At 42.0% G+C, this 13796-nt stretch overlaps 1 protein-coding gene across 4 annotated transcripts; it reads left to right on the forward strand.

The window, feature by feature from the left end:
- The first annotated feature begins 5093 nt into the window (after positions 1-5093).
- Positions 5094-8282, forward strand: LOC110523202 (CMRF35-like molecule 8). Of its 4 annotated transcripts, none has more exons than XM_036979094.1 (5): positions 5094-5541; positions 5628-5927; positions 6129-6452; positions 6722-6833; positions 8013-8282. In XM_036979094.1, the coding sequence occupies exons 2-5, from the start codon at positions 5822-5824 to the stop codon at positions 8107-8109; spliced, it is 639 nt and encodes a 212-aa protein (XP_036834989.1). In that variant the 5' UTR covers positions 5094-5541; positions 5628-5821; the 3' UTR covers positions 8110-8282. The 4 variants fall into 4 exon arrangements, with proteins under 4 accessions (XP_036834989.1, XP_036834988.1, XP_036834990.1 ...); XM_036979093.1 differs by having other exon boundaries at positions 5094-5470; XM_036979095.1 differs by having other exon boundaries at positions 5094-5264.
- Positions 8283-13796: the final 5514 nt, after the last annotated feature.

Below are 13796 nucleotides of genomic sequence, written 5' to 3' on the forward strand. Positions count from 1 at the left end.
AAAAACGTGAAATACTTGTGTCAAGGATATTACCAGGATATGTGCTCTTATGTAGTGGGCACTGATCATCCCAAGAGCCCTGATAAGGCCTCAATCTCTCATGACATCAACCAGAGTACCTTCTCTGTTACCATGAAGAGTCTACAACAAAGTGAGTTCATAGTTTATTCATATACCAAAAAGATGACCTGCACTTTTAAATAAATTATATATTTTTTGCACCTGAACCTCTGACTCCATCTCAACTGTTGCTGCTCAACACCAACTAAATAGGCTGCCGGGTCATCCATCTTTATTAACATTATAAGTGATTTTATTTGATGTAAAAATGTGCTAATAAAATACAAATATCAATTGTAGAGCCTTAGAGCCTTCTGTTACGACTAGTTGATATAATGTAATGGTGTTTATCTGCCACTGAGGGGACATAGACACTCAAACAGAAGCAGGAAGAGAGTTAAAGACAGCTATAACTATTAGGAAGTTCAGTCATTCTCTTTGGTGTCTTGGTCCTTGACACACACATTGTACATTGGTACCATATAACATACAGAGACACACACCCAGAAATGGATTCTCATCTCTCCCTCTCCATCGTATTCCTCATCTTCTCCAGACTCTCAGGTAGGGGTAACAAGTTCTTTAGGGGAAAAATTATGTGGCGAGTGGCAGTGTGGTAGACTCATATAGCTTGTCCCATGAATTAATCGTAAAATTGAGAATTATCTGATAACTTGAAAACAAACATTCTGGATAATGTAGAGAACCTTCAACTATTTATTGATCAACACTTTGATCAACACATCGAAGCGAACAAGAGCAGAACTCTCCTTGAGTGAAACTGAAGGGAAGCCACCATCTAAGCTTCCAAATGTAACAATGGAAGAAGAGGTTTTTATAACAATGGATTACAGCAATAATGGATTTACAGCAATAAAACTATGGAAGAAATACGAGCTGAAAATAAGTTATTGAAAACCACCGTGGACTCTCTAAAAGCCACTATGGCAAGGATCATCAACTAGATCCAGCTGCGGGCTGATCTTTTCTTGAGTGGATGGTCAGGGGGACGGAACATAATTACAAATAATTTATAGACTGCAAATTGACCGCAAGATGCCGAAACAGAGGACTAAAACATAATCACTTCAAACCTTGCTTACATGTGTGTACAATCATATATATCTCTATTATGCATGGTAATACTATTGAACAGATATCCAAAATTAAAAACACTTTGAGCTGATTTGCTGGTCTCTTTACAGTCTCTAAATACATTTTGTTCAAAAAAAATTGGGTGGCAAAATAAAATCAACTGCGGGTCAAATTTGGCTCGTAGGCCACCAGTTGCGGAACACTGCACTACGGAGAAGCAATGGTATGTTAATAACACAATTTAAAAAATAATTACTTAATCTGAAGTGTAGAAGTATGAAGACTAATATAGTAATACTGGCAATAAATGAGGATAAAAACGATTAGGCAACTGAGAAATAAGTCAAGGTTTTCATTAAACAATCTCAAGATGAAGGACGAACAGGTGGACACAAATTATTTTCAAAGGGCTCACAGTTTGGGTGGCAGAGGGGAGGGAAGGCACCGTCCTACTGTCAGATATTAGCTTGGCTAACTCAATACAAAATGAATAGGCTAACTCACTTCAAAATTAAGATTGCCTTGCTACAACTGGGTAGGGAGCTGAAGAACACACCGTTCTCTATTAATGAGAAATGTCCCCATGAAATAGTGGAGAGATGATGTGCCCTACCCACTCTCAAAAGGCTCCGAGCAGATACAATGCATTCGGAAAGTATTTTTCCACAATTTGTTACACTACAGTCCTATTCAAAAATGTATTAAATAAATACAAATCCTCATCAATCTACATACAATACTCCATAATGACAAAGTGAAAACAGGTTTTAAACATTTGTGTAAATGTATTGAAAACATAAAACAGAAATGCCTTATTTACTTAAGTATTCAGACCGTTTGCTGCGAGACTCGAAATTGGCTGTTTTACTGTGCTGTCCTTTTGGCCGATGTGAATCGTAACAAATAGAATTTAAGATAAAATAATATTGACAGCTCTGTGGGGCTACAGTAGGATAGGATAAAGTTTTGATAGAGGAAGAGGGTTAATAACCTGTCTAGGTTCTCTACTGGAGTGGGACTATGTGATCCTATAACAATTTGTATCACTATCTTTTTAACACCATGTAAACAATAAATCTCAATCTCAAACATTCAAAGGAAATATTATTGTACCGATACACACCGGCAATTTGGGTTGGGTGTGTCAACGGGTTCTGTTAACTCTGCTAACGCACGGCTGGCTGGTTAACACTGCGTTAAATGTTACAGCCTTGTTCTAAAATGGATTCAATAAATTTTTTTCCTCATCAATCTTCACACAACATCCCATAATGACGAAGCAAAAACAGGTTCTTAGAAAATGTTGCAAATGTGTTAAAAATAAAAACATAAGTTTGCTATGAGACTGGAAATTGAGCTCAGGTACATTCTGTTTCCATTGATCATCCTTGATGTTACTACAACTTGATTGGGGCCCACCAGTGACCAGTTCAATTGATTAGACATGATTTGGAAAGGCACAACTTCTGACGGTGAAATATATTTCTGGCATAGGAAAAGAAACTCACCAGGGGTGATGACATTAAATAATAACAATTTATTAAAACAGTCTTCAGCTTCAGTGTTGTTATCCAAAATCCATAGCACATTGAATTAAAAAGGTGTTGTTGGATATTATTCAATCTGATCAGACAGGTTTTTTACATTGACGATACATTGGAGATTGTATAAGAACAGTACTCGAAACAATAGAACACAAAATATAGGACGCTTTTAATAGAGTATGACTAGAATTTATATTAACATGCCAGGACTATTTAAATGTTGGAGAATATGTTATACAATGGGTTAGAGTTATGTATAGTAAGTAACCTTAGGTGTAAAATAATAAATAATGGCTACTTCTCAAAAAGTATTAGGCTGTCAAGAGGACTTAAACAAGGTTGTCCACTGCTGGTGTATCTATTTATTATGGCCATCAAAATGTTAGCTATTAAAATCAGATCCAATAATAATATAGAGGGGCTAGTAATCCAGGGCTTAAAAACAAAGATGTCATTGTACGCTGATGACTCATGTTTCCTCTTCAATCTGCATTCTGGATCCCTGCACAGCCTCATAGAGAATATAGATCATTTTTCTAGCCTCTCTGGATTACAATGATAACTAAGCATTGGACCCCCCAAAAATAGTGCTTTTACATTACCGTGTAGTTTACCAATAACATTGTCTGACTTGAAGTTGACATACTCAGTATTCATATCCCTAAAGAAATACATTAAATCCCTAAAACAAATTTCAATATGAAGTTACAAAAAATAGACAAGATCTTGCTAGCATGGATAGGTAAATACCTGTATTTGTGGAACAATCACCCTGATTCATTATTTAGTCGTATCCCAGTTTATGAACCTGCCTATGCTGAATGATTTGTTTTTCAAATTATATGAGCAAAAAACATTTCACTATATTTGGAATGGCAAGCCATACAAATTTAAAATGGCAAATTATTATTTACAATGACGGCCTACCCGATAGGTGGGATGGACTGAGAGCAGCTGAGGGGTGGGATTAGAAGCCCATGATCTATAATAGTTCTTACTGAAAACACTATATATACAGTTGAAGTCGAAGTTTACATACACCGTAGCCAAATACATTTAAACTCAGTTTTTCACAATTCCTGACATTTTATCGTCGTAAAAATTCCCTGTCTTAGGTCATTTAGGATCACCACTTTGTTTTAAGAATGTGAAATGTCAGAATAATAGCAGAGAGAATGATTTATTTAATCTTTTATTTATTTCATCACATTCCCAGTGGGTCAGAAGTTTATATACACTCACTTAGCATTTGGTAGCATTGCTTTTAAATTGTTTAACTTGGGTCAAACTTGCAGCAAAGCACCCCCACAACATGATGCTGCCACCCAGTGCTTCACGGTTAGGATGGTGTTTATCGGCTTGCAAGCCTCCCCCTTTTTCCTCAAACATAATGATGGTCATTATGTCCAAACAATTATATTTTTGTTTCATCAGACCAGAGGACATCTCTCCAAAAACTACGATCTTTGTCCCCATGTGCAGTTGCAAACCCTAGTCTTGCTTTTTTATGGCGGTTTTGGAACAGTGGCTTCTTCCTTGCTGAGCGGCCTTTCAGGTTATGTTGATATAGGACTCGTTTTACTGTGGATATAGATATTTTTGCACCTATTTCCTCCAGCATCTTCACAAGGATCTTTGCTGTTGTTCTGGGCTTGATTTGCACTTTTCGCACCAAAGTACGTTCATCTCTAGGAGACAGAACGCGTCTCCTTCCTGAGCGGTATGACTGCTGCGTGGTCCCATGGTGTTTATACTTGCATACTATTTATTGTTAGTACAGATGAACGTGGTACCTTCAGGCGTTTGGAAATTGCTCCCAAAGATGAACCAAACTTGTGGAGGTCTCCAATTTTTTTTCTGAGGTCTTGGTTGATTTCTTTTGATTTTCCCATGATGTCAAGCAAAGAGGCACTGTGAAGGTAGGCCTTGAAATACATCCACAGGTCCAACTCCAATTGACTCAAATTATGTCAATTAACCTATCAGAAGCTTCTAAAGCCATGATATCATTTTCTGGAATTTTCCAAGCATTTTCCAAGGCACAGTCAACTTAGTGTATGTAAACTTCTGACCTACTGGAATTGTGATACAGTGAATTATAAGTGAAATAATCTGCCTGTAAACAATTGTTGTAAAAGTAGATGTCCTAACCAACTTGCCAAAACTATAGTTTGTTAACAAGAAATTTGTGGAGTCAATGAAAAACAAGTTTTAATGACTCCAACCTAAGTGTATGTAAACTTCCAACTGTCACGCCCTGACCTTAGTTATCTTTGTTTTCTTTATTATTTGGTTTGGTCAGGGTGCGACAAGGGGTGGTTTGTTGTGTTTTTGCCCTTTCTAGGGTTTTTGTTTGTTTATGGGGTTGTTTACTAGTCTAGGTGTTTTGTATGTCTATGGTTATCTAGATTGGTTCTCAATTAGAGGCAGCTGTTTATCGTTGTCTCTGATTGGGAACCATATTTAGACAGCCATATTCCTTGAGTATTTTGTGGGTGATTGTCTATGTTTAGTTCCCTGTGTCAGCACTATTATTATAATATAGCGTCACGGTGGTTTTGTAAGGTTAAGTTTCTTCATTTCATTAAAGATGTATTCTCTTCACGCTGTGCCTTGGTCTCATTGCTATAACGGACGTGACACCAACTTCAACTGTAGGTCTAGAATGTGAAAGTAACGGGAAAAAGCTGCACAACAAAGTTATTTTTGGATAGGCCAACAACAACAAAAAAACGTAACATGTTTCTATGAAGTGCTGAAGTTGATGTCAGGTACTGGGACTGGACACATGCTGAAACTCTGAAGATAAGACAAGCTACTGCTCCTATCAATAACACTTCCTGTATTATGTGTTCTAGATTACATATCATTATCATGCTGTGAGAATTTGCTTGAATTCCAATCTAAGGTGTTTTCTGTTGTCTACAGGTGCTTATCGTGTGTCTGTGAAGACAGGAGGCTCCATCACCATCCCATGTCGCTATGATCTGAGATACAAAACACATGTGAAATACCTGTGTGAAGTAGATTATTTTCAAAGATGCTTCCCTGATGTACATTCTAAGAGCATAAATAAGGCCTCAATCTCTCATTACATCAACAAGCAAACCTTCACTGTGACCATGACTGATCTGAGGACAGAGGACTCTGGAAGTTACCGATGTGCTGTGGAGATCAATGGTGGATCAGATGTCATTATAAAAAGATTCCACCTATCTGTCACTCCAGGTAAGATGTCTGCAACTCTTCCATATGATTACATGACTGGTGTTCTGGTTTCATTTACTTGTATCACTATGAGGAATGTTGGTATATGTCTACTTTCTATTCTTTAACCATCATATCATCATTATGATATTTGTGGTCAGTTGTTACAAAAAACACTTGATCACTCAGGACCTTCTTTGGTGTCTGTACCTCTGTGTTCAGGTACTCCAGAACTCTATGTGGACCAACAGGATGTGACTGGAGTTGAAGGCGGGAGTGTCATTGTAAATTGTTACTATAGTGACACTGTAAATATTAAGTGGTGCAGGATTGGTGTCAGTGTCTCCTGTATGGATGGGAATTCTGGGACTATAAGCGAAACATCAGTGACCCTACAGCAGACCACTGATGCCCCCAGAAGAAATGTCTTAACGGTGACTATGAGTGGACTGAAGACGGAGAACACTGGCTGGTACAGGTGTGGAGTGGGAGACCTTATAATGCCTGTTCACATCACTGTCAGACAACAAACCACCACTATGACCAGTGAGTAGAGAACAATCAGATACTGTAGAATTAAGTATTAACCTGGTTTATCCAGTCTTGCTGGTTTATCATCTAAAACAAATTGGACTGTAACCTTATTAAAAGCTTTTGGGAATAATTAGCGGTCCCACCATTGGTTTGAACTCAACAAAATAAAAAGTCAAAATTCACACATTGGGTAAATTAAATAAGCTGGACAAGAAGGTCTTAGCTTAGCCACAATGTGTTGTTACACCAGTCATAATACCACTGTTGTTTTCACCTCACAGTAACTCAAGCTCCAACCACTGAACAATCCTCTTTCTCTCCAACTGCTGAGCCTGTTCAGACTGACAACACAGTCCAAGGACCTGAGGGGGGCAAGGAGAAGGACTCCATGAGGTAATTATCACTCATTCAGCTGTATTTAACACTTACTGTTCCAACTGGAAGACAATACAAATATGAAGGTAACATTTTCTGGTTTTCACACTACAGTTTAGGGAACAAAATCACCCTCATATGTTTTCACACCGTGTATAGGCCAAGACACTTATAGAGACATTTACCACTTCCTCATATCTCTGTGGTTTGCTGAAGTAGCAGCATTATTGTCAAGTTTCACACATAAAAGGTGTGAAGAGCTGAACAAATGTTTCCATTTCGTCAGAGCAGCACAAACAAATAAATGTATCTGTGATGTTTTCAGAGAATTCATTTTACATTATACAGACTTTCTGTCACGATGTTCATAATAATGATGGTCAGACCAAGGCGCAGTGTATGTTGAGTTCCACATAATTTTAATTAATAAAGTGAAACTTAAGCTAAGACAAAACAAATAAAGAATAAACAAACCATGACAACAATGCAGTGCTAACAGGCAACTAAATATAAACAATATCCTATAACCCACAGGTGGAAAAAATGCTACTTAAGTAGGATCCCCAATTAGAGACAACGATAACCAGCTGCCTCTAATTGGGAATCATACAAATCACCAACAGAGAAAATGAACCTAGAACCCCACATAGAAAATATAAACTAGAACAACCCCACAGTCACACCCTGACCTACTCTACCATAGAAAATAAACACTTTCTATGGTCAGGACGTGACAGTTTCACTGTCTGTTCCATAGATCTAAAAGTCCTACTGATTCCTCTGGGCATGTTGGTGGTGGTGATAGCTGGTGTCCTACTGTTAAATATACACGGGGTGGTTTGAGCCTTGAATGTTGATTTGTTGACAGCCGTGGTATAGCAGACCGCATACCACTGGTATGACAAAACATTTATTTTTACTGCTCTGATGACATTGGTAACCAGTTTATAATAGCAATAAGGCACCTCAGGGGTTTGTGGTATATAGTTAATAATACCATGGCTAAGGGCTGTGTCCTAAGAACAGTCCTTAGCTGTGGTATATTGGCCATATGCCACACCCCCTCGGGCCTTATTGCCTAAATATACACTGCCTTTAGAAAAGGGAAATCTTCCCTTTACAATTCCCCTTAAAAATATAATTATATTGTAGCAATTTACAGAGGAACATGTTCTAAATCTTTTAAATCTTCTACAGATGGGAAACAACATTTTTCTACCTGCCAAAAATTGGTAATGCTGTGCTTTTCCTCCTGTGTACCATCATTGCTGTTGTGAAGTTCAGAGTAAACTGAATCTGTGTTGAAACTAAAGATGAGTAGAAAACAGATAGGTCTCTTTGGTGAGACCAAGGGACAGATTTACTTTGTTTCATTGTTAATCTTACATACTGAATCATAGTCTTACTGTACTATTGTCTGTTTTATATGTTAAAATGCATGCGTTGTTAATAAACTATAAAAATCTATCAGGATATTGTTAGAAAGTTGTGTCTCTGCCCAAATACATTGTTTCTGTGTTGTGTGCTTGAAAACACCATATACGCTTCAACTGTTAATGATTGTTACGAATCCCTTTGGCCCTGCAGTCTAGGAACAAGACATAAATAAATAATGAATATCCAAAAAACCCTAAGCTATTCTAACCTGCTTCAAGCACAGCTAGCTAACTAACCAATAAAATACAGGAGTAGCAAGGATCAGACCAATGTGCAGCGTGGTAAGTGTCCATAATGATATATTTAATAAATCAACAGAACACTGAACAAAATAACAAAAGTACAAACAAACAACCGAAACAGTCCCGTATGGTGAAAACACTAACACAGGACACAACCACCCACAAAACACAATAGAAAACAGGCTACCTAAACATGCTTCTCAATCAGGGACAACGATTGACAGCTGCCTCTGATTGAGAACCATACCAGGCCAAACACAGAAAACCAAATCATAGAAAAACGAACATAGACAACCCACCCAACTCACGCCCTGACCATACTAAAACAAAGACATAACAAAAGAACTAAGGTCAGAACGTGACACACCCGGCAGCAGTGGACGAGAAACAGCTTGTTTATCATTGTGTCTTTTCTCGTACTCCTCTGTGAGGAAGACAGAGCTTCCTTTGCGAGAGCACAGGCTTGGTGTAGGAGCTCACGAAAGCGACTAACGTAGTCCAACACATTCTCATCTCCCGGACACAACTCTTGGGACAAAAACTGTTCTTTAAGGACTTTCATTGGTCCTCTCACTGTGTGACCGAACACTAGTTCAGCCGGGCTGAACCCTAGAGTCTCCTATACAGTTTCATGAGCAGCAAACAAAACTAGAGGAACTCCCTCATTCCAATCTTTCTCAGATTTCAAACAATATTTACGTAGCATAGACTTCAGTGTCTGATACCAACTTTCAAGCACACCCTGAGACTCTGGGTGATATGCGCTTGCCACACGGTGCATAATTGACAAGGATTTTAACACCTGCTTGAAAAGCTTGGATAGGAAATTGGTACCCTGCTCAGTTTGTACCACCTTAGGTAACCCAAATGTCTTGAAGAATTTAATTAAGGCTTTACTCACTACCGGAGCTGTAATCCTTCGCAGAGGAATGGCCTCGGGTATCTTGTTACCATACACATAACCGTTAACAGAAGCTGGTTACCCGATTATGTCTTCGATAACGGTCCAACACAATCAACCACCTCATGTTCGAATGGTTCACCTATGGCAGGTATTGGACAAAGAGGAGCGGGAGGAATAACCTGATTGGGTTTTCCATTTATCTGACATGTGTGGCAGAACCTACAGAACTGAGCCAAATCTTGTTTTAAACCTGGCCAAAAGAAATGTCGAAGGACCCAATCATAAGTCTTGGTGATTCCTAAATGACCGGACCACTGGTGATCATGGGCAAGGGATAACACATTTTGCCGAAAGGCTGTAGGAATCACAATTTGGTAAACAAATAGTGGGCCCTGTTATTAACCAGGTTCAATTTCACCATCTCCTACCGCCCAGGGTCCAAAAATGTGAATCTGGATGCCCTTTCACGCATGTACACTTCCGCTGCCACACCCTCTGGATCAGAGACCATCCCTTCCTGCCTCATGTTTGGTAGCTTCGGTTGTCTGGGGTACTGAGGCTCCGGTCCGCAAAGCACAACGCTCCCAACCTGGGGGGGGCCCAGCTGACAGGATGTTTGTTATTGATTTGGCCCGACCTCAAGTCCTGGAATGGGCTCACTCCTACAGGCTTACTTGTCATCCTGGTGCTCATCGTACCATGGCTCCTTATGTCTCGGCCTTCATCGCCGGATGCATGGTGTGTGTAAAATATTCCAAATTAGATCCATAATATCGACAGAAACATGGCAAACGTTTTTTATAATTAATCCTCAAGGTGTTTTTCAAATATCTATTCGATAATATATCAACTGGGACAGTTGGCTTCTTAGTAGGAGCGAGAGAAACAGTTCTGTTATACTCACAGACAATATTTTTACAGTTTTGGAAACTTTAGAGTGTTTTCCATCCTAAGCTGTCAATTATATGCATATTCTATCATCTTGTCCTGACAAAATAGCCTGTTTACTTTGGGAACATTATTTTTCCAAAAATGAAAATAGTGCCCGTGTCATGTATTGTCATGTTGTGTCTTGTTTCTGTCCTTTCCCTTCACCCTGTCTCCCTCTGCTGGTCGTTATTAGGTTACCTTTTCTCCCCCTCTTTCCCCCAGCTGTTCCTTGTCTCCTCCTAACTACCTCGTCACCCCTTTTCCCACCTGTTCCCTTTTTCCCTCTGATTAGTCCTCTATATCTCTCTCTGTTTTTGTTTCTGTCTTTGTCGGATTCTTGTTTGTGTTATTCATGCCTGAACCAGACTATCGTCATGTTTGCTGCAACCTTGTCCTGTCCTGTCGGAATCTGCCGGTCCATCTGAGCCTACGTTTGTTTTGTTATTAAAGAAGCTCTGTTTACGTTAATTCGCTTTTGGGTCCTCATTCACGCACCGTAACAGAAGAATCCGACCAAGAATGGACCCAGCGACTTCGGATCCTCTCCACTCAGCCGTCGAGATCCAGGGAGCGATGCTAGGCAGACACGAGCAGGAATTGTCTGCTGCTCGACATGCCGTTGAGACCCTGGCCACCCAAGTCTCCAACCTCACAGAACAGGTTCACCATCTCCGCCTCGATCCACCGGCCACTTCCAGGGCTTTCGAATCTCCGGAGCCCAGAATCAATAACCCGCCGTGTTACTCTGGGGAGCCCACGGAATGCCGCTCGTTCCTCACCCAGTGTGATATTGTGTTTTCTCTCCAGCCCAACACTTACTCCAGGAGCACTGCTCGTGTCGCCTACGTCATATCTCTCCTTATTGGACGGGCTCGTGAGTGGGGCACGGCAATCTGGGAGGCAAGGGCTGAGTGTACTAACCAGTATCAGGACTTTAAGGAGGAGATGATACGGGTTTTTGATCGATCTGTTTTTGGGGAGGAGGCTTCCAGGGTCCTGTCTTCCCTATGTCAAGGTAATCGATCCATAACAGACTACTCTATTGAGTTTCGCACTCTTGCTGCCTCCAGTGGCTGGAACGAGCCGGCTTTGCTCGCTCGTTTTCTGGAGGGTCTCCGCGCAGAGGTAAAGGATGAGATTCTCTCCCGGGAGGTTCCTTCCAGCGTGGATTCCTTGATTGAACTCGCTATTCGCATTGAGCGACGGGTTGATCTTCGTCACCGAGCTCGTGGAAAGGAGCTCGCGTTCTCCGTTGCCCCCCTCTCCGCATCACTACCATCTTCCTCTGCCGGCTCGGGTGCTGAGCCTATGCAGCTGGGAGGTATCCGCATCTCGACTAAGGAGAGGGAACGGAGAATCACCAACCGCCTCTGTCTCTATTGCGGTTCTGCTGGTCATTTTGTCACTTCATGTCCAGTAAAAGCCAGAGCTCATCAGTAAGCGGAGGGCTACTGGTGAGCGCTACTACTCCTGTCTCTCCTTCAAGATCCTGCACTACCTTGTCGGTCCATCTACGCTGGACCGGTTCGTCAGCTTCCTGCAGTGCCTTAATAGACTCTGGGGCGGAGGGCTGTTTTATGGACGAGACCTGGGCTCGGGAACATGACATTCCTCTCAGACAGTTAAGGGAGTCCACGGCCTTGTTCGCCCTGGATGGTAGTCCTCTCCCCAGGATTCAGCGTGAGACGCTACCTTTAACCCTCACTGTTTCTGGTAATCATAGCGAAACCATTTCTTTTTAAATTTTTCGTTCACCTTTTACACCTGTTGTTTTGGGCCATCCCTGGCTAGTTTGTCATAATCCTTCCATTAATTGGTCTAGTAATTCTATCCTCTCCTGGAACGTCTCTTGTCATGTGAAATGTTTAATGTCTGCTATCCCTCCTGTTTCCTCTGTCTCTTCTTCACAGGAGGAGCCTGGTGATTTGACAGGGGTGCCGGAGGAATATCACGATCTGCGCACGGTGTTCAGTCGGTCCAGGGCCACCTCTCTTCCTCCACACCGGTCGTATGATTGTAGTATTGATCTCCTTCCGGGAACCACTCCCCCCCGGGGTAGACTATACTCTCTGTCGGCTCCCGAACGTAAGGCTCTCGAAGATTATTTGTCTGTAGCTCTTGCCGCCGGTACCATAGTCCCCTCCTCCTCTCCCGCCGGAGCGGGGTTTTTTTTTGTTAAGAAGACGGACGGGTCCCTGCGCCCCTGCATAGATTATCGAGGGCTGAATGACATAACAGTGAAGAATCGTTATCCGCTTCCTCTTATGTCTTCAGCCTTCGAGATCCTGCAGGGAGCCAGGTTTTTCACTAAGTTGGACCTTCGTAACGCTTACCATCTCGTGCGCATCAGGGAGGGGGACGAGTGGAAGACGGCGTTTAACACTCCGTTAGGGCACTTTGAATACCGGGTTCTTCCTTTCGGCCTCGCTAACGCTCCAGCTGTCTTTCAGGCATTAGTCAATGATGTCCTGAGAGACATGCTGAACATCTTTGTTTTCGTTTACCTTGACGATATCCTGATTTTTTCACCGTCACTCCAGATTCATGTTCAGCACGTTCGACGTGTCCTCCAGCGCCTTTTAGAGAATTGTCTTTTTGTGAAGGCTGAGAAGTGCTCTTTTCATGCCTCCTCCGTCACATTTCTCGGTTCTGTTATTTCCGCTGAAGGCATTAAGATGGATCCCGCTAAGGTCCAAGCTGTCATTGATTGGCCCGTCCCTAGGTCACGCGTCGAGCTGCAGCGCTTTCTCGGCTTCGCGAACTTCTATCGTCGTTTCATCCGTAATTTCGGTCAGGTGGCAGCCCCTCTCACAGCCCTTACTTCTGTCAAGACGTGCTTTAAGTGGTCCGTTTCCGCCCAGGGAGCTTTTGATCTCCTCAAGAATCGTTTTACATCCGCACCTATCCTTGTTACACCTGACGTCACTAGACAGTTCGTTGTCGAGGTTGACGCGTCAGAGGTGGGCGTGGGAGCCATTCTTTCTCAGCGCTCCCTCTCTGACGACAAGGTCCACCCTTGCGCGTATTTTTCTCATCGCCTGTCGCCGTCGGAACGTAACTATGATGTGGGAAACCGCGAACTGCTCGCCATCCGCTTAGCCCTAGGCGAATGGCGACAGTGGTTGGAGGGGGCGACCGTTCCTTTTGTCGTTTGGACTGACCATAGGAACCTTGAGTACATCCGTTCTGCCAAACGACTTAATGCGCGTCAGGCGCGCTGGGCGCTGTTTTTCGCTCGTTTCGAGTTCGTGATTTCTTATCGTCCGGGCTCTAAGAACACCAAGCCTGATGCTTTATCTCGTCTCTTCAGTTCTTCAGTAGCCTCCACTGACCCCGAGGGGATTCTCCCTGAGGGGCGTGTTGTCGGGTTGACTGTCTGGGGAATTGAGAGGCAGGTAAAGCAAGCACTCACTCAAACTCCGTCGCCGCGCGCTTGTCCTAGGAACCTTCTTTTCGTTCCCGTTCCTA

Source organism: Oncorhynchus mykiss, chromosome 5 (genome assembly GCF_013265735.2).
Source record: "Oncorhynchus mykiss isolate Arlee chromosome 5, USDA_OmykA_1.1, whole genome shotgun sequence".
Classification (NCBI taxonomy): Eukaryota; Metazoa; Chordata; class Actinopteri; order Salmoniformes; family Salmonidae; genus Oncorhynchus; species Oncorhynchus mykiss.